General features: G+C 55.4%; 3 protein-coding genes across 24 annotated transcripts; all 3 read right to left on the minus strand.

The window, feature by feature from the left end:
* Nucleotides 1–78: 78 nt before the first annotated feature.
* On the minus strand, nt 79–8,308 carry SLC26A10P (Solute carrier family 26 member 10). Of its 10 annotated transcripts, XM_007534943.3 has the most exons (18): nt 7,534–8,308; nt 6,949–7,059; nt 6,254–6,411; nt 5,974–6,138; nt 5,598–5,750; nt 4,950–5,032; nt 4,663–4,810; nt 4,434–4,547; nt 3,055–3,132; nt 2,871–2,966; nt 2,377–2,483; nt 2,198–2,267; nt 1,011–1,127; nt 861–894; nt 706–788; nt 561–615; nt 342–448; nt 79–197 (listed from the first exon to the last, which is right to left on the minus strand). In XM_007534943.3, exons 1-18 carry the CDS (start codon nt 7,880–7,882, stop codon nt 159–161), a joined length of 2,067 nt encoding a protein of 688 aa, XP_007535005.1. In that variant the 5' UTR covers nt 7,883–8,308; the 3' UTR covers nt 79–158. The 10 variants fall into 10 exon arrangements, with proteins under 10 accessions (XP_007535005.1, XP_060051034.1, XP_060051033.1 ...); XM_060195051.1 differs by having other exon boundaries at nt 706–894; XM_060195050.1 differs by having other exon boundaries at nt 79–448; nt 706–734; nt 7,534–8,306.
* A 1,720-nt stretch (nt 8,309–10,028) lies between these two features.
* ARHGEF25 (Rho guanine nucleotide exchange factor 25) lies at nt 10,029–17,722 on the minus strand. Of its 4 annotated transcripts, none has more exons than XM_060195058.1 (16): nt 17,521–17,722; nt 17,135–17,249; nt 14,717–14,820; nt 14,508–14,603; nt 14,353–14,429; nt 14,110–14,176; nt 13,858–13,961; nt 13,593–13,662; nt 13,408–13,497; nt 13,227–13,319; nt 12,498–12,548; nt 12,253–12,330; nt 11,901–12,101; nt 11,613–11,793; nt 11,108–11,328; nt 10,029–10,491 (listed from the first exon to the last, which is right to left on the minus strand). In XM_060195058.1, exons 1-16 carry the CDS (start codon nt 17,617–17,619, stop codon nt 10,378–10,380), a joined length of 1,761 nt encoding a protein of 586 aa, XP_060051041.1. In that variant the 5' UTR covers nt 17,620–17,722; the 3' UTR covers nt 10,029–10,377. The 4 variants fall into 4 exon arrangements, with proteins under 4 accessions (XP_060051041.1, XP_007535002.1, XP_060051042.1 ...); XM_007534940.2 differs by having other exon boundaries at nt 14,717–14,931; XM_060195059.1 differs by lacking the exon at nt 17,521–17,722 and adding an exon at nt 15,797–16,861.
* A 316-nt stretch (nt 17,723–18,038) lies between these two features.
* DTX3 (deltex E3 ubiquitin ligase 3) lies at nt 18,039–23,538 on the minus strand. 10 transcript variants are annotated; one of them, XM_060195038.1, is made up of 7 exons: nt 23,199–23,486; nt 22,326–22,489; nt 21,833–21,898; nt 21,565–21,641; nt 20,461–21,209; nt 19,085–19,302; nt 18,039–18,751 (listed from the first exon to the last, which is right to left on the minus strand). In XM_060195038.1, coding segments are annotated over exons 4-7 (1,044 nt in total). In that variant the 5' UTR covers nt 21,566–21,641; nt 21,833–21,898; nt 22,326–22,489; nt 23,199–23,486; the 3' UTR covers nt 18,039–18,675. The 10 variants fall into 10 exon arrangements, with proteins under 10 accessions (XP_060051021.1, XP_060051018.1, XP_060051020.1 ...); XM_060195035.1 differs by having other exon boundaries at nt 18,039–19,302; nt 23,199–23,490; XM_060195037.1 differs by lacking the exon at nt 21,565–21,641 and having other exon boundaries at nt 23,199–23,487.
* Between the last annotated feature and the right edge of the window lie 853 nt (nt 23,539–24,391).

Genomic DNA, 24,391 nt, shown 5'->3' on the forward strand with positions numbered 1-24,391 from the left:
TTCAAGGTGTCTGCAGTGCTATGGGCATGCAGGAAAGGGTGGGGGTCCGTGTGCAGGCATCCAGACTCACTTCATGAATCCCAGAGGCACCCAGCTTCACTTTATTAGCTGCACTACTTAGCACACATATTGTTGGGGCCATCACATTCGTGCCCAGGTCAGACCCACACTGTGCAAGTTTTTGGATCAGTGAGCTCCTGGAGAAGGGATGGAAGGGACACATGAGGGACAGATGAGGTAACCCCCCTCATTTGCTTCCTCTTTTGCTCCCTTCCCACTCCCTGTTCTGGCCAGGGCCTCACAGCCCACTGCACCCCTGTCCCCCCACCCTGTCTCCTTACCGGTCTCGAGAGGACATGAGCCGCTGCATCTTGCACACTCACAAACAGCTGTTCTGGGGTCACTTGATCCAGGAGACCTGCCTGGGTCAGTGTCTCCAGCACCGGGGCTGTATGAAGACAGGGTCTGGCACTCAGGGGCAAAGTCCACACTGTGTCCTCCCTGCCAGAAGTGTCTCCATCCCCCACTGCCGAGCGGAGCGGAGTGCCCGTCCCTCTTACCAGGACACTGAGCTAGGAGAAGGTGGATCCCGGCATCTCGGCAGCGGCTGGCCAGCTGCAGGGGTGGGCCAGGAGGATAACCCTGAACTCAGAGGACCACATTCGTTCAACGCTGGAGGAACTTTCCCCTCCCACCCACCCTTACCTGCACCACTTCTCTGGCCCCAGCAGCATCTGCAAAGGTGACCCCACTGCAGTCAATGATGACCACCCTGACAGATTGAGCAGCTAGAAAAGGAAGGAGGCAGGAAGGAGTAGCCATGGGACATGCCAGTCCCTCTCCTTGATACCCCATCTCACCTGCATCAGATGGGCCATCTGTCTTTGGGGTCCTCTGTAGGTAGAGAACAGTCATCACTTTGGAACACATGTATGACCACACACTTCTTGAGCATAATGACTCCCCCCCTTGGGGTCCCCCACCTGTCTCCCTTTGACCAAGCCCCTCACCTTGCCACATTCTCGGAGCCCCAGATGTTCCTCCAGGGTGCGCCGAAACTGCCCGCGGGTCCCAAAGTAAAGTGGGGCAGGGTAGCTCAGGATGCAGAGCCCTGGGACCTGGAGGAGCTAAACAGGCAGAGCGATGGAGAAACATCCTTGTTTGATCTTCCCTGTTTTCTTCTTTTTTAAAGACTAGGACCCTTGACTAAAATCAGAAACACTCATTTTTAAGATTTACTTAATGATCAGAGGGAGAGAACCAGAGCATCACTCTGGTATATGCAGTGCTGGGGACAGAACTCGGGAGGCGGGTGGTAGCGCAGCAGGATAAATGCACGTGACGCAAAGCGCAAGGACCGGCATAAGGATCACGGTTCGAGCCCCCAGCTCCCCACCTGTAGGGGAGTCGCTTCACAGGTGGTGAAGCAAGTCTGCAGGTGTCTGTCTTTCTCTCCCCCTCTGTTTTCCCCTCCTCTCTCCGTTTCTCTCTGTCCTATCCAACAATGATGACATCAATAACAACAATAACTACTACAACAATGAAAAGCAACAAGGGCAACAAAAGGGAAAATAAATATTAAAAAATTTTAAAAAAAAGGACCTCATGCTTTTGAGTCTAGGATGCTACCTGCTGAGTCACCTCCCAAGTTACCCTTCTTTTTACTATTATTTTTTTTTAACATTTTTTAAATTTCCTCTTGTTGCCCTTGTTGTTTTATTGTTATAGTTATTGATGCCGTTGTTCTGGATAGGACAGAGAGAAATAGAGAGAGGAGGGAAAGATAGAGGGGGAGAGAAAGATAGACACCTGCAGACCTGCTTCACCGCCTGTGAAGCGACTCCCCTGCAGGTGGGGAGCCAGGGGCTCGAACCGGGATTCTTATGCCAATCCTTGTGCTTTTTGCCACATGCACTTCACCAACCCACTGCGCTACCACCCGACTCCCTTCTTTTTTAATGCGCACTGCATTTTTAAATTTTTTTAATTATATTTATTTATTGGATAGAGACAGCCAGAAATTGAGAGGGAAGGGAGAGAGACACCTCTAGCCCTGCTTCACTACTCACAAAGCTTTCCCTCTGCAGGTGGGGACTGGGGACCTGAACCTGGGTCCTTGTGCACTATAACATGTGCACTCAACCAGATGCACCACTGCCCAGCCCCTCCCCTCTTCTTCTCATTGTAGCCCACCCACCTTGTGGCTGTCTCTCAGTGGCCTGTAGAGCTCCGTCCCCTCAGCCAGTCCAAGTGCCAGGCACTGTGCCCTGGGCAGAAAGTGGGGTCAAAGTCCCAGCCTGGCAAGATTAAGGGTCACCCCAAGTATTCTATGATCTCCCCACCCCTCATGTCAACTCCACTCATTGCTGCTCCCACCTCTGTGTGCGGCAGACCACCATCATCATGGAAAAAATGACACCTACAGCCAGTCCCAGGTCCACACTTAGGGTCACTACAGCCACCCATGTGACCATCCACACAACCTGCAGGATATGGGGTGGGATGGGGGCTAGTGAAATGGCCAGAAAGCAGGGCAGGTCCTCACTGCCAGGGAAGGGCTCCAGTAACCACAGGGCAAATGATGAGGGAAAGTGGCCCGGAGGGTAGTAAGACAGGAAGAAGGCACAGGGGGCCTCAGACCTTGCACCAGCAACTTACTACATTCAGGTCTGAGAGCATTCAAAGGACATTCTTCACCTTGTCTCTGGGCAAAGGACTTAGACAGTATGCATATGCATATTGGGGGTGGATGAGTTGTAGGATTAAGGACCAAGACGTAGAACTTGGCTTTGGGTAGAAGAGACAAGAAAATGGGGGGGGGGAGTGAGAGGAGGGGAAAACAGTCTGGGAGGAAGGGTGCCATTTCTCACAAAGTCCATTCGACTGATGCGCCACAGTTGTGGAAGTTCTTGCATCTGGAAGAACATCTGGCGCATGCTAGAGATGTTGATGCAGGCCAGGACAGCCTGGGGACAGAGGAGGTGAGCTGACCACCTCAGTATGCTGGAATATAGCTGTCCCTCCCAGTCAGCCCCATGCCCCTCCATTCCTTACCTTGGGCAGGTAGTAGAAGAAGGGCCCCAGCCACAGCAGTACAGACAGGACAACTACGCAGGAGAAGAGACCCGCTAGCTACAGGGAAGGAGGGAGCGGAGGAGAGGTGTGACTTTTCCTTAGATGTCTCTCTCCTCCGGAGTCCTCTTAATATTACTCCTACTTAATACTCCTCTTAATAATACTCCTACTTAATATTCTGCCATTCACACCTACCTCTCACATTACTCACCAGGATCCCCCTAGATTAAATTCAATTTCTCTGATTCGGGGACCACCTCATTATAAAAGCTATAGGTGGGTTACACAAAAAGTAGGCCGACAACATGCTTAGGGTACCAACAAAGGAAAAGAAGCCAAAAATATTAGAGGAAATTTTTTTTAATTTTTTTATTATTTTTATTTTTGAGAGAGATGCAGAGAGAGAGAGAGAGAAAAAAAAAACACCAGAGCACTGCTCAGCTCAGGCTTATGGTGGTGCGGGGGATTGAACCTGGGACTTAGGAGCCTCAGGCATGAGAGTCTGTTTGCGTAACCATTATGCTGTCTCCCCCGCCCAGAGGAAATTCTTTTTAAAAACATTTATTCATTTATTTATAATGGAATGGAGTGGGGAGAGAGAGACCCCAGAGCACTGCTCGGTTCTGCTTTATGGCAGTGCTGGAAACTGAACCTGGGTTCTCGGTGCTACAGGTATGAAAGTCTTTTGTATAACCATTATGCTGTCTCTCCAGCCCTTTTAGGGGAGATTCGAATGTATGCTTTCTTTTTTAAATGCCTTCATGCGAGGAAATCAGAGTTTTCTCTCAAAGGTATCTCACAGTTATTTAAAAATATTTATTCCCTGTTGTTGCCCTTTTTTTATTTTTGTAGTTATTGTTGTTATTGATGTCATCGTTGGATAGGACAGAGAGAAATGGAGAGAGGAGGGGAAGCCAGAGGGGGAGAGAAAGACACTTGCAGACCTACTTCACTGCCTGTGAAGAGATTCCCCTGCAGGTGGGGAGCCGGGGGCTCGAACCAGGATCCTTATGCCGGTCCTTGCGCTTTGCGCCACCTGCACTTAACTGCTGCGATACCACCCGACTCCCATCTCACAGTTTTGTAATATTTTTACATTGCACTACATATGGGGCACTATAAACTTGTCAGTTGAGGATCTAAACAGGATTCTGCTGCAGACTCTGCTTAGAATCTACAAAGGTCTTAGTGGAACTTAACTGTTATCTATTCACCCTGACTCACCCTCTCTCACAAATTCCCATCCTTCTCTATATAAGTGCCATCCAGGTCTCTAGCAATCTCCCACCTGTTTCTCCCTCATCGTCACTTGACCTGAATGCCCCCATCCTCCCCCCCACTCAAGAAGGTGCTCTTACCTGTGTGTTCCCCCCAGCATCCACTAGCAGGCTGGTCGTGGCCAACGTGGCCGAGTTGGGAAAGCAAGAGAAGAGGGAAGAGATGAGGTTGGAGACACCATGTGCCAAGAGCTCCTGGAGGTGGGGATGGGGTACAGATAGGTGAAGAAGAGAGATGCAAAGGCATGGAGTGAATCACATTAGCAGGTCGACTCCTCCATGACATTGGCATTCCCAGTCAGAGTCACACCTGGTTGGAGTCAATGGTGTAGCTATACTTGTCTGCATAGATGGAGGCCAGTGAGGCAGACACAGCGAAAGTAACCAGCGCCATGGGCAGCGAGTCGGCCAGAATCCTGGGCATCTCTGCCAGGTTGGGAAAGAGGGGTTCGGGAAATCTAGAGAGAGATGAATCCATGGTCAGGGTGAGTTGGGTATGACAAGGATAAAGGGGAAACAGGGAGGGAACAGGATGGGGCAAGACACAAGTCACTGGAGTGCAGAAGTATAAGGAGAAAGCTGATGAGTCTCTCTTACCCTCCTGGTAGTAGCCCCACTATCTGGACATTATATCTTGTGTCCAGGGAAGACGTGAAGCAAAGCACAGAGGCTAGAAGCACCTGGGAAGTAAAGGAAATTAGGGTTTGGGAGGAGAAGGGGCCTTGGCAAAGGTTAGAAGGAATTCCATATAAGGGACTTGTAATGAAGGGTAGTAGGTTGAATAGGTGCTTGGCAACTGCCTTACAGCAAAGATCAGGAGTGGGGGAGGTGGACAAAAGGAATGATAGCATCCATGTCTGGAATTACTCGGAGGGATGGGAAGGATGGAAGCGCGTTCAGGGGGATCCTGGAGAACAGGACCACCGCCTAACCATCTAAGGGAAGGAGCTGGGCTAGAACTAGGGCCGCGTGGGATTTCTGTGGAGACATGGGATATTTCTCTAGTTGGGGAGGGAGTAGGTGGGCTTGCAAAGTTACAGTGAGGAGGAGACAAGCGGAGGTGCTCTAGCGGGCACTGTCAGGAGGAAGAGGATCTAAGTGTTATGGGCTGGGCGGAGGGAGGCCAACGAAAGCGTCCTTTGGTCTACCTCCCTGCAAGGCCACAAGGGGGCGGCAGCGGCCGGTTTCTCCGGCCTGGGCAGGGTCTGCGGTGCACAGGGACTGGGAACAGGGAGCCATCCTCACCATGACGATTTCCCCCGGGATCGGGGTGGGTAGCCTGTCTCTGAATCTCACGTTCAATTCCTTGACCGGCACCAGCAGTGCCAGGCTGAGCGCGGAGATAGTCAGTTCTGCGGGGCTGCTCTGGGGCAGCGCGGTCAGCACGGCGGCCAGCGTCTGCGCGCGGAGCCCAGGGGCGGAGGGGAGTGAGCGGGGCCGGGAAGGTGCGGAGGGGCGAGAGGGGCACCCAGAGGGTCCGAGGCCAGCCGTCTCTCCCGGCTGCCATCCAGACACGGGGCACGCACTGTCCCTCCACGCCCAAGTCCGAATTTCCTTTTGGGCTTTCCCCCTCCTCCCCGGGCGGCTGGAGTCCCATCCTCCCCTCTTCTCTCACCCCCACCTTAAAGAGAGCGAAGTAGCCTATCTGGCGCGGGAGGGGCAGCCCCAAAAGACTCGGCAGCTGGGACACAAGCACGTGCAGCGCGGCCCCGCTGGTGAGCGCTTTGACCACAGGCTCCGACAGAAAGGTGGATAGGACCCCTAGCTGCAGCGCGAACATCCCCAGCTGCAGGGCAGAAGAAGCGCTCTCACCTTGGGCACCCTCCCTGCCCCCACCGGGCCCCCAGCACTGAGCCCCAGGTTCTCCACCCTCCACCCCCCCCCCCGCATCCCTCGCTCACCATCAGCGCCCCGCTCGCGAAGGCGATGGCCGCAGCCGCCCCAACCCGCTGAGCGTCCAACTGTTCCCTCTCGATTCCGCTCAGGTTCCCCGCGAGGGGTTCCGGCACCAGCCGCTCCACTGCCGAGCCCGTCATGAGGCTGAGTACTGCGAAAGTTCCTGGGGGAGGGGTGCAAAGGTCACCAGTTGTGGCTCTTAGGGTACAGCAGCGACCCTGACTCCCTGTTGTCGCCAAGGTTACTACAATTAGACCCCCTTTCTCCTAGAAGTTGGTTGTGCAGGTGAAACCAATGGGGAACAAGAGGTTCAGTACTGGAACCAACAAAACGGGGTGGAGGGAGCAGCCGGCAAAACTTGCCCCTAAACTGCATCACTGACCATTCCTGCACAGGCCCCACAGACTAAAGCTCCTAGTGGTGACCATGGTTCTCTCTCCCCTTCTAAGTCCAGATGTTCCAAATTCTCGTTTTAGCCATATTTCACAGAGCACAAAAGTCTGCATCTAGTCCCACCTCTCTGGGCCCACCCCATACAGCAAGCACCTCCACCACCGCCTGGGTGCAGGTTCCTAGCAGGGTGGAAGGGAGGGTGGGGGAGGCAAGGAAGGGAGGAAGAACTAGGGAACTTCCAAGACCCAAAGTCTCAAACCCTGGCCCACCTCAAGGGCCAGAAAAGAGGAGCCACTGGGTCACTCACCAGTGGATAGGTGTCTCCCAGTACCCAGCAGGGTGTAGATGAAAATGGGGAAGAAGGAAGTGTAGAGTCCAAATACTGGGGGCACGGAGGTTAGGAGGGCAAATGCCATGCCTGAGGGTGAAGAAGGAATCTTCGTGTGTGCATCCTGGAAGGAAAAGATGGGCGACTTCCATCCAGGAGGCCACCCCTCCCTACATTCTTAGGAACTAGAATGAAGACTCTGGCCGCAGAAGGGAACTGAGGAGTTAAAGGTCCTCTGTGGGAGGTCACAGAACCCAGGTTACAGACCCGTGTCCACTGGCGTCCTGGGGGGCAGACCCATTCCCCTCTCCAGATCCCTGAGCCGTAACTCGGCCCTGGCTTCTCGCAGGATTGCGCAGATGAGGGGTGCTTGGGGGAGCCAGGGGCGGGGAATCAGATGGAGCTCCCCAGAGTACTGACTTAGAACTTGGTCTCAGATTCCGGTCCCCAACCCTCAGGCACACTAACCCACCGCCTGGCTTCCCCATGCCCAGCCCCGCAACCGCCCTGCGCTTCGCTTCTCAGAGCTCGCGCCCTTAGCCAGCTGGTGTTGGGGCGGCTCACCCTGGGGCACATGCACGATGCCCACGGTCACTCCGGCCACCGCGTCCCCGAGCAGCCAAGCCCGCCAGCGGTAGCGGGGCAGCCAGCGGAGCGGGGGCAGCCGCGCCCTCAGCAGGCGCCACGCCCCCGGCCAAGAGCAGGCGCGAGCCCACCGCCTCCACAGCCCGCACCACCTGGACCAGCCCAGCTCCCCCTGCGGCTGCGGCTGCCACTCAGGGTCCGTGCCCCCGAAGAGTTGCTGGAAGCGGGCCTCGGTGAGAGGTTCCCGGAGCCTGGCGTCCGGGGGAGACTTCAGGTCAGAGGCCTCTCCTGAGCCCGGGCAGTGCCTGGCTCCCCGCAGCCCACTCATTTTGTCCTTGACCACCTCCAACTCCACCCAGCCTTAAATACCCTTCCGCCAGCTAGCACGGGGTCCCGCCTCCACCAGGCAGGTCCAATCCTGTCTGGAAGGCACCCTCTCTTGGGGACCTTCTGAGGTCAGGAGAGGACTGCAGCTTGGGGAGGAGGTGGCTTTCAGTTAGGTGTCACCACAGACGTCCTTGGTGGACCGGCTCGCTCTGGAGCCTGCAGTGGGGGTGGCTGTGGACAGGGGTAGGAATCAGAGAACTGGACCAAGAGTCAAGGGGCACCCTGACACCCAGCACCCACTGGTTACCACTCCTGAGCCCTCAGGCTCTTCATCGGGTCTCCTTCCCCAGCACACACTTTGATGGGAGACAGAAGCTGGCTCCTCCAGGATTACCTCCTTCCCCACCTGGGGTGCCCCTCACCTGAGCCAGAAAATGCAGAGCCATTCACCTTTCTCACCCCAGAATAGGGTTTCCTTCCACGAATCTTCCTGAACCATCTTAAGGCATAGCTTGACCCAGGAAAAGGTTCTTTTGGCCTCAGCAGTTTCACCAACTACTGAGATGTGAAGTTGCTGGGTATTCTGGGCAAGAATGACAGAGGACAACTACCCACTTCTCTGCAGGGAGAGACAGGGCCTGAATTACCAGAGTGCAGCCTAAGGAGGAATAGTGAGTTGATGGGAATTATTTTATTTCTAAGAAGAAGAAACAGAGACACCTTTTTATTACATTCAAGCACAGCCCACAGTGTAGGCACTCAAAACTGCCTCCGTGGTTAGAGTGGATCCAGAAGGGCCATCCACTCACCTACCCACCCACCTCAGGTACCAGCACCTGTGGTCTCCAAAGACGTACAAAGGTTCTATCTACCCTTCAGAATTCTGCTGTCCCACCCACTCCTTCATTCACAGAATCTTCATCAACACCCCTCCTCATCACCCTCTGGTCCCCAGTCCCTGACCCCAAAGCCCTGGGGGTGGGGTACAGTGAGGGTGGGTCTCTCCTCTTCAATTCCTCCTATTGTTCCCTAGAAGTCTTATCTGGGCTGTACGTCCTGTCCCCCCTTAGAGGTCCCTCCCCCCATTGTCGGCTAGAGGGACCTCAGGCCCATGGGAGGCTCCAGAGTCTCCTCACCCTCCCACCCTAGCAGTCTATTGTCTGCTGAGGAAGCCAAGTGCACGTGACTGGACCCAGGGGATAGATGGACATGGTGGACACACAGATGTCCAGTGACCCAGGACAGGGCACTTGGAATGGACCTCTACATGTTTGGCTCTCTTTCAGCCCCAGGGCTTATCCCCAAAGCTGAGAGGAGTGAAGATCCCTTTAGGACCTCCACTCTTGGAATCCCTGCTTGTCCCTCATGGATATGCCGTGTGGCCTCTCAGACAGCAAAAGCAGGGAGACTCAGAACCAGGAACAACCCCATTGTCCAGGATCCTCTCCTCCTCCGCTGCTGAACATGAAGACCTCAACCAGAAAGGTAAATTGGGCACTTTATATTTTGGTGGGAAGGGCGGGAAGTTACATTAGACTGAGCTTTGCAGTGGGGTCTAGGACAGAGGCTGGATGGCAAGGAAAGGGGCCTGAGTGGAGGGGATCTAGGGTTTTCCAGTGGTTTCAAGGCCTAGGTCAGGACCAAGAGATGCTGCAACTACAAGTTCAAGACAAACACCACAGCAACATCTTTTCATCTTTTACATCCTGTCCTACTTCCCCCCTTCCTCCTTCTTTTTCTGATAGAGACAGAATAGAGAGGAAAAGAGAGACACCTGCTGCACTGCATCATCAACTACGGCAGTTATCGGTTTAGACGTTGACTTTTCCTTTTTAAAAAGTATTTTTATTTATTGTTAGATAGAGATGGAGAGAAATTGAGAGGGGAGGGGAGATAGAGAGGGAAAGAAACAGAGAAACACCTGCAGCCCTGTTTCACCACTCATGAAGCTTTCCTCTGCAGGTGGGACTAGGGGCTTGAACCTGGGTCCTTGCACACTGTAATGTGAACCAGGTGTTCCACTGCCTGGCCCCCACAGAAGCCTTCTTAAGGTGCTAATATGATGGGGTCTGCTGATCCCTATGCCACTACACACCACCTCCCCAGTTCAGGTCTCCCCTTCTTCCCTCTGCCAAGATTCCAGCCTCGATGATATAACAAATCTTTTATTCTCAGAAAACAGAAAAAAAATTAAAATCAATGATTTCTATCTGGCCCTTGCCCCAGCCTTCCCACCCACCCACATATCTTGGGGGGGGGGGCTGTGATGCATGCATAGAGGTGGGAACTGAAAGCCAGGCTCCTGGGGCAGAAAGTAGTCCTTTGGATAGTCATTTGGATAGGTGTCTTTCTTCAAGCTGACACTAGTCACAACGTTACCCACCCTCCAGACACACCAAGAGGGAGAAATTCCTGGTTGGTGCCAGGAGCACTGCCCTGAAGTTTCTTGGGGGAACAGAGCGACAAGAGTCAGCACCTTCCTGTGGCCTTTACTGGTTACAGCTCATCTTCATCCAGCTTGGCAAGTCTGGCCTGGCAAGGAGGGGTGTGGGGAACTGGTGGAACTGGAGGAGAATCACGAGGAGGAGCCTGGGGCTTGTCACTGAGGGCCTGAAGAAAGATGCAAGTCAGTCTTTTTATTCCAAGCCCCTAGCCAAGCCAACCCCCTCTTTCCTGATCTTTTAGATTATCTGAGACCATCAGGGTTTCCCTGGGTTAAACTGGAGAGGGGAAGAGAATGATACAAGAAGTAGGAAGAGGCAGGGGGCCTGGTGGTGGCACACCTGGTTGAGCGCACGTTGCAGTGCACAAGGACCCAGGTTCGAGTCCCCGGTCCCCACCTGCAGGGGGAAAGCTTCATGAGTGGTGAAGCAGTGCTGCAGGTGTCTCTCTGTCCCTCTTTCTCTCTAGCCCCCCTCCCTCCTTCTTGGCTGTCTCTATCCAATAAATAAAGATAATAAAAAATTTTTTTAAAAAAGAAGTAGGAAGAGGCAGACAAAAGAAAGGTGATAGAAATGAATGACTAGGAGTGAGGTGGGCTTTTTTGAGGACTCCCTCTGGAACAAGGGAGGCACTTCCCATTCTGCCCCTATGACCAGGGAGCTGCATCACTCACACCTGCCTGTGTGTCCAGGGGGCTGCATCACTCACACCTACCTGTGTGACCAGGGGGCTGCATTACTCATACCTGCCTGTGTGACCAGGGAGCTGCATCACTCACACCTACCTGTGTGTCCAGAGGCAGCGGGGCTCTGACTGCCTCCCCTTTGGGCGACAGCAGCAGGGAGGGGAGAGAGCCATTGAGGGGTGTGTGCATGCTGGACATGCTGGCCTGGGCCCCATCTCCAGGTCGAATTCTCCCAGGACTCCCCACCCCAGCCCCTGATGGCCGCCCCAAGCTGTTGGTCTGGCTCTCCCGTCTCTGGTACTCAATGGGTGACTGCAATGCTGGGACAAAGAAGAACAGAAAGAGTGTTATAGCAGAAGGGCCAGTTCCTTGGCAGCTCTGCTCAGGCCATCCTTCCAGTCAGCCCGCCCCCCCCACCCCAGACCTGTCAGGCATAGACACTGTTGGGGAGTCAGGGGATTTTTCTGTGTTACCAAGTCTTAAATGGGGGTTGGAAGAAACCTGAGTCTGAGGGCAAGGGGTAGAAACTGGGCAGTGGGGGGGGGGGGTACAGGAGGGCAAAGGGCTGAGGGAGCCAGGAGGGGAGGGAAGAGGAAATGCTTACCATTGAGAAAGTCCCGCTGGCTTTCCAAGATCTGAGCCACTTGCTTTATCCAGGCTTGACTGACAGTAGCGTCTGTGGTCTGAAGGACATAGCGCTGGATCCCCCCCTCAGGCCCTCGGGAGGTCAGTGCAAAGCGGCAGGGGTCACCTTGGAGGTTTCCTTCCAATCCCAGGCAGCTCACCTGCATTGAGAAATAGGAGGTGGCTCCCCAGTTCCTCAGACCTCTGGTTCCAGCCCTCCCAAAAGAGTTCAAGAGACTGCCAGCCTTCCCCAGAGGCCTCGCCCCACCTTGATGCTGTTCTTGTACACATATCCAGGCTGGGTGCCGCTGCGAATGCCTCCGCCCAGGGCCTCACTGAAGATGATGATTTGCTCAAAGAGGAAGACACGCCTCTCTCGACCCCGGGAAGAGAGCAGCCCCCCAGACTCTGGCTCGGTAACCCAAAATGTGTCCTGGCCCAACAGCTTTCCCTGAGCAGTCAGTTTGCCCTGGAATGAAAGGATAATGACTTTGGAAAAAAGGAAAGAAAAAAAAAAGGATAACATTCTGCTCCTCGCCCGCCCCAAGCCCAGGCAACCCTATCTTGGGCCCCAGGGGAGGACAGTTCTCTGTCAGGGCTGAGACGGGGGAGGGGCATACCTCAAACCCCCGCAGTCTCCCCAGGCTCATCATGTCATTGCAGCGTTTAGGCACGAAGCACATCACTTCCACAGCTCGCTGAGCCAAAAGAGAAGAGGGAAGTATTTTCATTGCTGGCAAAGAGGTTCCTTCAGAAAGTGTTTCAACTCCCAGTCAGCCACCCCCTAAAAACCAGATAGTTCTCTACCACCAAGGGGCCAGGCACAGTGCCCAGGGTAGCCGGGAAGACCCTAGGGAGTCCTCACCTCTAGTTCATCAGTTTCCATCCCAGCTCTGCTATAATACTTGAGAAAGTCCTAAGACAAAGAAAAATGCTCAGGGAAGCTGTGAGGACATATTCAGAAGCTCTGACATCCTGCTCCAAGCACACAGGTGAGATCCCCAGGGTGAATAAGGTGAGGGAGGGCAGTTAGGAACCCTGGGGAGATGAATAAGGAAAGGGCTACCCCAGGGAAATTGCTCAATTCAAGCCCTGGCACCACATGGGGATTTTTTTTTAACTTACTTATTCCCTTTTTGTTGCCCTTGTTGTTTTATTGTTGTAGTTATTATTGTTGTCATCAATGTTGGGTAGGACAGAGAGAAATGGAGAGAGGAGGGGAAGACAGAGAGGGGGAGAGAAAGACAGACACCTGCAGACCTGCTTTACTGCTTGTGAAGTGACTCCCTGCTGGTGGGGAATGGGGGGGGGGCCCTCAAACAGGGAACCTTACACTGGTCCTTGCACTTTGAGCCACCTGCGCTTAACCCACTGCCCTACCGCCAGACTCCCCACATGGGGATTTCTATGGTGGCGTTGGGGAAGCTCTGGGTCAGTGATGTCTATGATTGAATGAATGAATGAAAAAGCCTGCTCAGTTGGGGTGAAATAATGAGTGCAGGAGGCTTTGGCAATGCAAAGGGAAAACAAAAAAAAGTAAGAAAAGAAAGAGCTGCCCCAACCAGCTGTGCCTCAGAGAACAGGTGGTTCTGACCTTAAGCAGCAGCTGGTACTTCATGATCCTCTGCACGGGTTTGATGAGGAGGTCGTTGAGCTGCAGGCGATGTCCCAGCTGCTGCCGGAGCTCCTGGAGACAGGAGGCAGGGTGTCACAAAGCTTGGAAACCTGTCCATGCCAACTCTGTCCCCCTTCTGCAAGGGATCTTGGCTACTGACCTCAAAGTAGCTGTCCCCAAATTCTGACACCACGTGCTCTGACTTGGGCTTATTTTGACAATACACCACATACATATGAAGACGGCGCTCCTAACAGGTAGAAAGTTTGAGGAAGAACTCGGTGGGTGAGCACGGAGATCCTCTCCCCAGTGCAGCCCCCTCCTGGGTGTTTGATGAAGCCTCACATGTTTGATGAATAGCTGCGCCAGCCAATCAGGATCGTTCAAACAGCGTTGTAGCTCCTGCAGGAAATAACTGGGGTGGGGTGGGAGTGGGTGGAGTGGCAAGGAAAATGGCAGATCAAACCCCCCCCCACACACACACACACACAGCCCAAGCAATGCAGAGCTGTCTGCCCTGGCAGTGCTCCCCAGGAAGTCTCTCCTCCCATGGGTGGGATGCTGAGACAATCTGACACGCGCCCTCCCCTCTTGGGGCACCAACACTCACTCTCGATGCCATTCATAGATTTGCTGGATGTTCCCAAACACAATCCTGTCACGACCTCGAAGACTCTCAGGGACACCCTGTGCAGCCATGGTGGCCATGTAACCCTGGAGGAAGGTTGGGTGGGAGCATGAACACATAGGGTCAGCCTAGGTGGGAAATACCCCCCATATGAAGGATCAGGGTATCTGCTCAGATGAGCCCAGGGCAGCAGGAAAGGGCTGGACCAGGACCAGCAAGTGGAAAGGCATCTACCTCCACGATCTGCCCCAGGTCATCCACATACATTTTCTCTGTCTCTACCAGCTCGCTCAGGACATACCTAGCAAGAGAACAGAAACGCACAGCTTCAGTTTAGCCAGTTCTTCTCTCCTGGGCGAGAGGCCCTTTGTTACCATAGTCTGTCTCAGAGGGGATTGCGTGTCTGTGTCTTAAACCAAGGACATGAGGGGCAGGCCTCTGAAAGTTGTGCAGTGGGAGTGGGGGTGGGACACTCACATACTCCTCTCCAGAGCCTTCTTTTTCAGCTCCTCTTCACTCTCAGGGGCTTGGGACAAAGTCTCCTCCTCAGGTGGCTAGAAGGAAAACATGCTAGAGTCAGCAAACAGAGGGCTTGTGGTGAGGGGGCCCTCGTCAGACCCATTTCTTCATACCTGTGTCTTATCTCCGGGGCCCTCCAACAACGTGGTCAGTAGGGTCAGTTCAGGCAGCTCCTCTCCTGTGGCTAGAGTTGGTTCCAGCATCCAGTTCTGGGGGCCAGAGGGCAAATGTCAGAGGTCAAGGAAAGAAATGACCAGAGGCCCCCACCTGCCCTCCCAGTGACCTTAGGGAGAGCCTACATAGTCATGTACCTCCTGCTCACCTCATATGGTCCAGCCTGGCCACTGTCTGCCTCAGCTTCCACATTGAGACAATGTTTGGAATGATCCAACCATCTTCTTAGGCCACTAATGGGCCCTGGGGGGCCTGGAGAACCGGGGCCAGAGCTGAGGCCGGAGCTGGGGCCAGAGGGGGCAGCCAGACCCGAGCCAGCTGAAGCCGAGATACTTCCTTCACTGCCAGCAATGGAATAGGATTCTGGTGGGGGGAGGAGGGAGAGTCATAGATAGTGTTCCAGCTGCATTCTGGAGGTCCTTGGGGAGCTCCTAGAGGCCTCTCTCTGATGCTCAGCCCCTCTCTTCCTGTGCCACCCTCATTTGAGTTGGCCAGGATAGAAAATCTCACCAGGACACCCTTGGGAGGAATGAGGTAAACACATCCTGCCCCAAGGGCCAGGTGGAACCCCAGTGAAATGTGGAGGTTCCCCAGATCCTGAGTATGGCATAGTTATGGGTGTGGGGGCAGCCATCTGGGAAGACACTAGAAGCTGGAGGTGGCCATCTGCTCTCCAACACCCTCCCCCTTTTCCAGTGGGTACAGACAATTCTCTGAGCAAGGGGGAGGGAGTGAGAGCCCATCTGTCACCTCGAAACCCCCTCCCCTCCACTAGTAGCAGCCACACTGTAAAAGGATTTCTGCAGACCCCTCCCCACACAGGGGGGAACCCAACAGAGAAATGAGGGGTGCTCAACAGGGCCATCTCAGCCTGGGCTCAGGGACAGAGGAGCTGAGATTTGCCATAAAGCTCCTGGTAGACCCCCTCATCCTTCCTTCATCCCTGTCCCTTCGAAAACCCAAAGGCAGAAGGATTTGTGGGACAAAAGATGTCACTCTAGCTCAGGCCTATAGAAAAGAGTCCCCTGCCCCTTCCCCTACTGCCCTAAGTTGAAGTGACAGAAAAACTGGAAGCAGAAGCGATCTTAGCGATCATCAATTAAGTGACTTTCCTGGAAGACACAGGTTCTGTCTCCAGACCCTGCATCCTGAACACCAGGGCAAACAGATTGCCGGAAGCCCCAGCCAGCCCCCCACTCAACACTGGGCCCTGTGACCTCGCACTCACCACGTCCCCCCCGGGCGAAACAGCAACCGCATTTTGCCAGCACTTTTCGGATCACATGGGGACAGGCACAACGACCCCCCTTGTGCCCCCCCCGCATGGCTCCCGGGCCCCCCCGCACCCCCCACCCGGGCCGGCCATGCAGGGGGAATCACGGGGGGCGGGGCGGGGCCGGCGCAGGGCGCACACCCCCCCTCCCTCCTACCCCGGTCCAGGCTGGGGAAGGAGGGGAGGGAGGGGAGAGGGAGGGGGCGTCCAGGGGTAGGCGGAAGTCTGGGCTGCTGGAGGGTCGGGGGCTCAGCTGGGAGGGCGGTGCGGGGCTCCGCCGCCGAGCTGGGCGGGGAGGGTTTCCGGAACCCCGTTGATGCGGGGCCCAGGGTCCAGATGTCCAGCGGGGCGGGGGGGGGGGGATGGCTGGGGAGGCCGGGCCGGGATGCGGTAGCCGCTCCGGCTCCGTCTCCGGCCTGTCGGGTTGGGGGTGGTTCTAGGCCCGGGCAGGGGAGGAGGCGGGGGCCGACTCCCCGAGTCACTGGTGCTGCGCGGGTCCCGGCGGAGCGGCGAGCGAAGAGCAGGCCCGGCCTCGGTGCCGCGCGGGGAGGGGCCTCTGCGGCCCAGCTCCGCCCTCTCCCTCCGGGTCCCCCTCCAGCTCCAGCCGGGTTCCCGCCCCATCCCCCCTCCCCCCGGCACTACCACGTTCCCACTCCACGTCCCCAGTGCCTCCGCCCCTCCTCCCCAGCCCGGGCTCCCCCGCCCCGAGTTCCCCCCTCCCTCCGGCTGCTAGGGCTCGGACTGCCGAGCGCCAGGGTGGGGGTTCAACCCAGTGGCAGTGTCCGCCTGGGGCGCCCCCCCCCCCCGCCTCCGCAGGGGAGAAGGGCCGATGGATGGGGTTTTGGCCTGTGCGAAGAAATCGCGGGGCTAGAACTGTCTCTAGCCTGGTGGAAGGGGTGGGAGAGTCCCTCCAGCCCATAGAGGGTGCGAGTTCGGGAAGATCCTGGTGGGGCGCGCAGTCCAGGTGCCGCCCTCTCGCCAGACCCTTCTTTCCTGCAGGCCCCGGGCCTCCAGCTGAGGCTAAACACCAATTAAGGCGAAGTCCTGGAGCCCCGGCTGGCTAGGGGCCAGGGGTGGGGCGCGGGGACACTCCGCCAGCGGGGGCTGAGGACTGGCTGAGGTGGGGGACACAGTGCGGGCTGGAGGGCGAGAAGCGGCGTGCAGGACTGTACATTACACGGGGCTCATGCAGATTAGACGCGAACCCTGATGCTAACAAGAGCAGCGGATCTTTGAATGTGCCACTTTGCGCAGGATGCCAGACGGTGCCCCGCCCTACCCCCAGCGTCTTACCGGGCAGCGGGGCCCAGGCGGGGACCTCACGTTCGCTCTCCCCTCTTTGGTCCCCCTCCGTAGAATCAGATTCTGGCTCTGTACCCCCTGGACCTAGAGGGCTTCTCTTCGGAAGCTGCAGGGACAGAATGATCGTGGGGAGCCCGCCCTCCATGCCCGGCCTCCCTCCTGTCAAAATTCACATTGTTTAAAAGGGTCGCCAAGGCTGGGGTGGAGGCCGCTGTTGACCTAAAACGTGGCTGACTAGTCGGGGCTTCTTAATGGAACTCCTGCATTGCTGTGACTGGCCCACGGGATTCCAGCTCCAGGGTACATTGAGTTTCGGGGTGCAACCCGCCTGAATCCACCGAAAGACCCTAAGCCCCACCACGGTTCCCCTTTCTTACCCCCTCCGGCCCGGGTAGGGCGCATGCGCGCAGCATGCCCCCCATGACCCCCAGTATCCGGTCAGTGCGGCCAGGGGCGGGGCGGTCCGGGGGCTTCATGCTGGACCCCTACCCTGCTCCAAATCTCAGGACTGAGGGGGCGCGGAAGCTGGGGGGTTCTGCGGCCTGCGAGCGTCCGGGGAGTTGCTGCTGCCGAATCCACCCCCTGCCCGGCTCCGCCCCCACTCCCACCCCAACCAAACTTCTCCAAAGGGGGTAGGGTTGTTTCTTTCCTTAAATCCTAGTTCAACAACAAACAACCCCCTCTGAATCCGGACCCCAGTGTCAGCCCAGCACTTCGCAGGGTTATTTCGCGGAACCCACCAAGTGGATGTCGTTTCCCCAGGCTCTCTGGATATGGGGGGATTGGGGAGACATACAGGGATTTCCATATCACCACTCCCCTCCCCCTTCTCAGCGGGTCCACTCCCCACCCTACCCCACCCCCACCCCATCCACAGAACAGACCGGGTGTGGCATGGAGTTGCATATTTTACTTTATTTTTATTAAATTAAAAGCTACAGTCTGGCGGCGATTCCAGAACAGGGTAAGGAAGAAGGCTCCTTAAAGAAGGAAGGGGGGGGGGCAGAGAAGAGCCAGAGAGAAGACAGAGAGAGACCCGACAGAGACAGAGACACAGGAGAGAAAAGACAAGGTTAAGGTAGAAGGAGCACAGTCTCAGAAGAACACATGGCTGGCTCCATGGGGGCTCACAGCCCATTCCTCTGCACACCGTTCAACAGAGCCGTGGGGGGGGGGCGGGTGCTGTCTGAGATCCTCCCAACCCACCCAGGTCCTTTCTCAGCTTAGTCACTGGAGCACAGCACAGACAAGAAAAAGCCCGGGGCGGTGGAGGGGGGGGCGGGCAGGGAGACTAGGAGTATGTACAGGGGAGATTAGCCTCTGCCAAAAGGGAGTGGCTCACACAGCACTGAAGCACTTGGCCTGTGGGAGACCAGGGGTGGGACTGTCCTCTCTCCCTCTGGACTCCCTCTCCAGTCAGACAGGTCCCCTACTAGAGTGGTGTGAGGGGCAGGGGGAGCAGGGAGAACAGAGGTTTCCATTGGGTCCTAGTGGAGGAGAACCGGCAGGGGCCTTGGCAAAGGGGATGTCCTTCAGTCATCTGTGATACCCTTGGCTCTCAGCTCCTCTTGCACCCGGGTCAGGTAGGTGGGGTCTGGGTACCCAAACCTGGTAGGAAGGAGAAACGAGGGTCACAGTTAGCTGTTCTGGCTTACTTGCATGCCTTCCTGCTCATGCTGGTTCTGGGTACCCCATCCCAACCCCTCTCCACCTCCCTTAGGATTAACCAAGCCTGAGAGAACTGCCCAGTTCTGCTTATTTTTGTAGGCTAAGCAGGATCGGGTTGGATGGAGGAGAACAGGGATGGAGGACATGGTTGGATAGTTGGGGGTGGTCCTCTCCAGTTAGGAGGCTTCCAGAGAAGGGGGTTGATGTAGCTCCATCAGTGGGAATGGAAAGAAGGGTAGGAGCCAAGGGAAGGTAAATGAAGGGGTGTCGCACAGCTGGGGTCCCCCTGTGCAGCTGGTCTTGTGGTGGATGTCGTTCCAGGTGATGACGTTCGGTCTCCCCGTGGTCATGGACGTGCCAATAGTGAAGGTGAGACGCTGGTCGAATGCCTTTCGGAACAGGGTCAGCACCTTGTTGCCCTCGGGGCAGTCTGGGAGGTAGGCTACCCGTGTGGTGCCGGGATACCGGACTCCTGGGTTTGGGTGTTCAGCCTTGGAGGAAGGGGAAGCAAAATGGGCAGTAAGCAGCCTGGCACCTTGAGGCCCATGATGGTCTTGGAGGGGTATCCCCACCAGCCTGCTGTCTGTGCCCCCACAGCTGATGGGACCCTGACTCCAGAATCTGGGCAGCAGGAGTCTGTTTCTGGACAAAATCCTTATTGTTAAGAGTCTGTTATCTCAATCTGTCAAGTCTCAATTCAGCAACGCATGGACTCTCAGAGGTGATGTAAAGTGCCTAACTAGTGCTCACTCACCACCCAGCAGAAAGACTGACTGAGAATAATTTCTCTTTCAGCCTTCTCTTCTTCACCTGACACTTCAGATGTTCTTCCACTGTCTAACCTGCTACTCCCTCTGTGCCCCCCCCCATTATTGCATGTCAATGTTTTCTCATTCCTCCATAAACAGAACTGGAAATGGCTCTGTCAGGAGGGAGACATCACTTCTAACTTTCCACCATCACTCTTTTCTTTTCTTCTTGTATTATTCTTAAATTCTTGTATTATTCTTGTATTATTCTTAAATTAAATTCTTTCCTAAATCTGTAAGAGAAGAACATTTCTAGCTCTGTGTGTGAGAAAGATGGGGCCTGCCTGCACCTAAACCACCACCTCCACAGAATTCATCAAGAGCAGTCCAAGTTCATAAAAAAAAAAAAAAAAAAAAGAGTATTCAGATCTGAGTGGGGAAGACAGTATAATGGTTATGCATAAGATTTCCATGCCTGGGCAGGGGTAGACAGCATAATGGTTATGCAAGACCATGCCTGAGGCTCCAAAGTCCCAGGTCCAATCCCCTGCACCACCATAAGCCAGAGCTGAGCAGTGCTCTGGTAAAAAAAAAAAAAAAAAAAAAAAAAAAAATTCCTTGCCTGAGTCACCAGAGGCTCCAGGTTCAATCCCCAATGTTACCATAAGCCAGAGTTTAGTGATGCTCTGGTTTAAAAAAAGTATTTAATTCCCTTTTCTCACGTGTTTTTTTTTTTTTCATGGGTGCCTTGGGATGGTGCGGAAAGAAAAATGTCCTCAAGGGGATATCCCCTCTCAGGGCACTGAGAGGAAGGCAAACTGGGAGACAGCAAAACCGGCATCGCTTACTCTCGCCCAGCTGGGGGAAGCAAAGGGGCAGGGCAGGCTGTGGCCTTCTTACCCCCTGGACACCGGGTGGGAAGACATACTGGATGACGATGGTGCCATACTTCTCGTAGCTGGGCAGCAGGAGTGTGGCGTCCTTGGAGACCAGCATGCGCCCATTTTGGGGCTGGTTGCCCACCAGCTGCCCATAGAAGCGGCCACACATGGGGCAGGCCTTCTTCACCTGCAGGGCCCTGGTGATGCAGCCCTCACAGAATGAGTGCCGGCACTTCTCCAATGTCTTGGCATTCTGGATCTCCCCCAGACAGATGGGGCAGGTGCTCTCCTGCTCTTCTGCCTCCTCCCTCAGGCGGGGAGGAAGAGGAGGGGGCAGTGGGGGAGGAGGTGGGGGGAGGCCCCGGGCCCCTGGCGGCAAGAATGGAGCTGCTCTGAGAGAGGGTGGGCCTGGGCGGTGCAGCTCAGGGTGCTCCCCCCCACCCCCCAAAGCCAGGCAGCCCATCAGCTCCCCCTGCCTCTGAGCTTTCTTCAGCTCTTTCTCTGCCTCTTTTAGCAGCCCCTTGAGAGCTTTCCGGGCCAGGTAGAGCCCATTGGGTGGGGCTGGGGGAGGGCCCTGGGGGGAAAGCTGGAGGACATAGATGTCAGAAGTCTCGCCATCTATGAGGATTGACACACGATGCTCCTCCCGAAGCCTGGCCAGGCGGGCTGGGGTCTCCTTGCTCAGGAAGTCCCACACGGGCTTGGAAACTGTCACTTTGTTCTTGCAGGTGCCTCCACAGGCTGCCATTCTGGACAGGACGAACGACACTGCCCCCAGGGTGAAAGGGACTCAGGGCGGGGGAGGGTCCTCATCTGACAGATATCAGTGCCTCCTATTCCTAGTTCTTTTCCAACCCTCTGTTACCTCTACTCTCTCAGCAGACAACCCCAACCCTGCACCCAAGTTCATTTTCTTTCTTCTCTCATCTTTCAAAGCCCAGCATCTACTAAAGAGCAAGAGAGTCTCTAAAACTTTATTCTTAGCATCTAAGCCAAACATCAGTCTTGCTTTGCCTTAAACCCCACCCCCACCCTGCAGAATCAATCTGCCCCTCCCTGCTTCTGGGTGAAAAGTGGGCTCATTAAAGGGGAGGGAGGCTTTTTAACCCTCCTTTTTGCTCACTTTGATCCTGAAGAGCTTAGAATGGGCATGCAGGCTCTCTCTCTCTGTCCCTGCTCCCTACTTGGAGGTTGTGTGACCTGGTGGGTGGAAAGAAGGAGGGAAAGTGAGAAACCCTCCCCCCATTCCCAAGTGCCCCAACCCAGCAGCCCGCATAACAGAAACAGTAAGTAACTTGGGTGTTAGTTACTAGAAATGAGCTTACTTGGAATACAGAATGGAGGAAAAGAATTTAAAGGTAAAAGCAGAAGTTTCCCTGGGAGGCAGATACCTGGAAAGCCCATGGACGATAACAACAGCGGAAAATCCTTCTATTTCCACTCTCAGCTGAGCAGGGCTGGGGGAGAGAGGAGGAGCAAGACACAGGGTCATGGTGGCAAATGTCGCCCTTTCCCCTAGAAACAACATGTTTGCATTTCCTCTCCTCTCTCCTGCAGAATCCCATTCCCAAATTCTTCCCCAAACTGCCAAACAAGAAACTCCAATCTGTTAACTTCCTTCTTTTCTTCCCCAAGGCCCTGGGCAGGGCAAGGCAAAGAAAGCCCACAGAAATGGAGGTCTTTCCTGTCATGTCCTCTTACCATACACACAAGAATATTTCCTATGCTTCCCAATTCCTTGCCCTGTTCCAAAGCCCCCAAATAATGCAGGTCCTATGACTAGGGAGCCCACCTAGAGCACTGACCCGTGCCTCCTGCTCAAGCCTGTTTCTAAAGCGAGCAAAGTGGCAGCAGTCCCTGCAACAACAAAGTTCTTACTGTCACCTTTAAATCCAGCACTCAAGTGCAAGCCATCAGCAACCCAGCCAGCATTTAGGGAGGGGTGGGGCTCTTAAGCTGGGGCAGGGCCCGGGCCTGGGAAGCAGATGTTTCCCTGGAATCTTGCCGGTTCAGCTACAGAGCTGTCTCTACAACACCTCCAAAGGCAGCTCAAATAGAAAGAGGAGGCATTAGTGTGACCTCAGTTCCTTAACCGATCCAAAGGGAAGAATCTCTCTTTTTGTCCCTCCATCAGAGTCCCTTCAGTGCTGGATGCACCTCCAGATTCGGAAAGTGAAACTCGAACCCTGGAGGCTCAGATCCTACGGTCTTTGCCGTGGAACACCCACCCCCTCCCCATCAGAGGGAACCCTGGACCTAGGTGTCCTTAGCTCCAAGTCCTGCTGGCACCAAAAGGGAGGCGGGGCCACAGCGGATGCTGGGTCTCTGATTCCTCCGGGGTAACCCAGGCCAGACACCCGGCCAGTCTCTCCCTCCTGAGAGAGGCCAGCGGCGCCTCTGCCGGGAAGGGCAAGGGTCCCAGGTGGCAGCAGCCGAGACAGCTCCACCCCTCCCCCATGAGCTCCTGCAACACTCGACCCGGAACCAACTCCCCGCGTGCCCCTCTCGCCAGCGCCCTGGAGCCCCCCGCTGGCTGGGGTTGCACCCACCCGGTCGCCGAACCCAGGACCCCAAATGGAGGCCAAGGCTGGAGGGTGGTAGAAAAAGGACCCGCCAGGCGTGCACGGGGTCCGCGGCGTAGCGCCTGCGGAAGGCGGCGTTGTAGGGGGCGCAGGGGGGAGCCGAAGGGCGCGCGGGGGCTGCAAGCGGGGTTCGGGGGCGCGCGCAGTGGGTGTGGGGGGCGCCAGGCTCACCTACCTCCCGTCAGCGCCGCCATTGCCGGTCACATGACTGAGGCTGTTGCTGGGATGACGGTCTGGGCCTTAGCAACAAGGGGGGGAGACCCCAAGAAGGTTGGGGGTGCTGCAGGCTGAGGGGATGGGGAGGTAGAGGACAGCACCCCTTCCCTCTCGCAGGTGATATACACCGTTTCCTTTGACCCCTTTTATCCAGGAGCCCCTGCTCTTCCGCCCCCCAAACAAAAATGGAGGCGCCGTCCCAGTCTATGGAGGGAGGGGGTGGCGTTGTGGAGCCCAGGGTAGGAGGTTAAATCCCTTCTCGCTCCCCACACCCCCGAGCCAGCCTTCCGCCCTCCCCTCTCCAGAGCTCTCTGCCTTTCTTCCCCAGACAGCTGCGTGGCAGCTTTTGGGATCTGGTGGTGGATGGGTGGATGAAGAGGTAGATGGGGGTGGAGGGGAGGGTGCATTTTTCTGAGCTTTCTGTGCCAGAGGGGACCTTTGAGGAACAATGTGGGGGAGGGAAAAAGCATAGCTAAAAGATAATAAACAAACCCTAAGACTAAACTGTCACTATTTCATTTTTTTTCCTAGACTGTTACCTTCGGTGACCCCCCTACAACCTACTTCCAGATGGCTATTGGCAGGTGCCCCTGAATTTTCTTTCCATTCTGGGCATTGAGGCTGATGCACAGTGGGGAGTGAATAGGGCTGTTGTTATTAAAATGACTTTGGGTGGTGGTGTTAGGTCTGTGGTTCAAAGTTTAAAACTCTTTAAAAAAAAAAAAAAATCTGTTCTGTTCTGCTTCCCACATCAGAGCAATCTCCGCCCCTAATCCAACTCACTTCCCTGGGGCCACATCAAGCCAGGTTTTTCCACCAGCTTGGAGATCTCCACAGCCCAGACTAGCAATAACTTCTCTTCAGTCACCCCTTTCCCCTCCCCTCTCTGGGCGGAATGCTTGTCACTTTCTTTTTCCCAGGACCCTGCTGTACTCTTCTTGCCCTATAGCCAAAGGATATCTTTCCCAGGAAGCCTAGGGGAACACTAAATTCCTTCTCTTTTAGCTCATGTGCAGAGACCCACTCACCTTTAAAGAGTGGAATGCCCATTAAGACCAGAATCCTATGGGAAGGAGGGGCTCTTCATTTCAGTTTTTCCCAGACCCCCCCCCCCCCATCAATGAGCTCCTATACTTGGAGAACAAGTAGTCC

The sequence above is a fragment of the Erinaceus europaeus genome, chromosome 7, assembly GCF_950295315.1.
Source record: "Erinaceus europaeus chromosome 7, mEriEur2.1, whole genome shotgun sequence".
NCBI lineage: Eukaryota > Metazoa > Chordata > Mammalia > Eulipotyphla > Erinaceidae > Erinaceus > Erinaceus europaeus.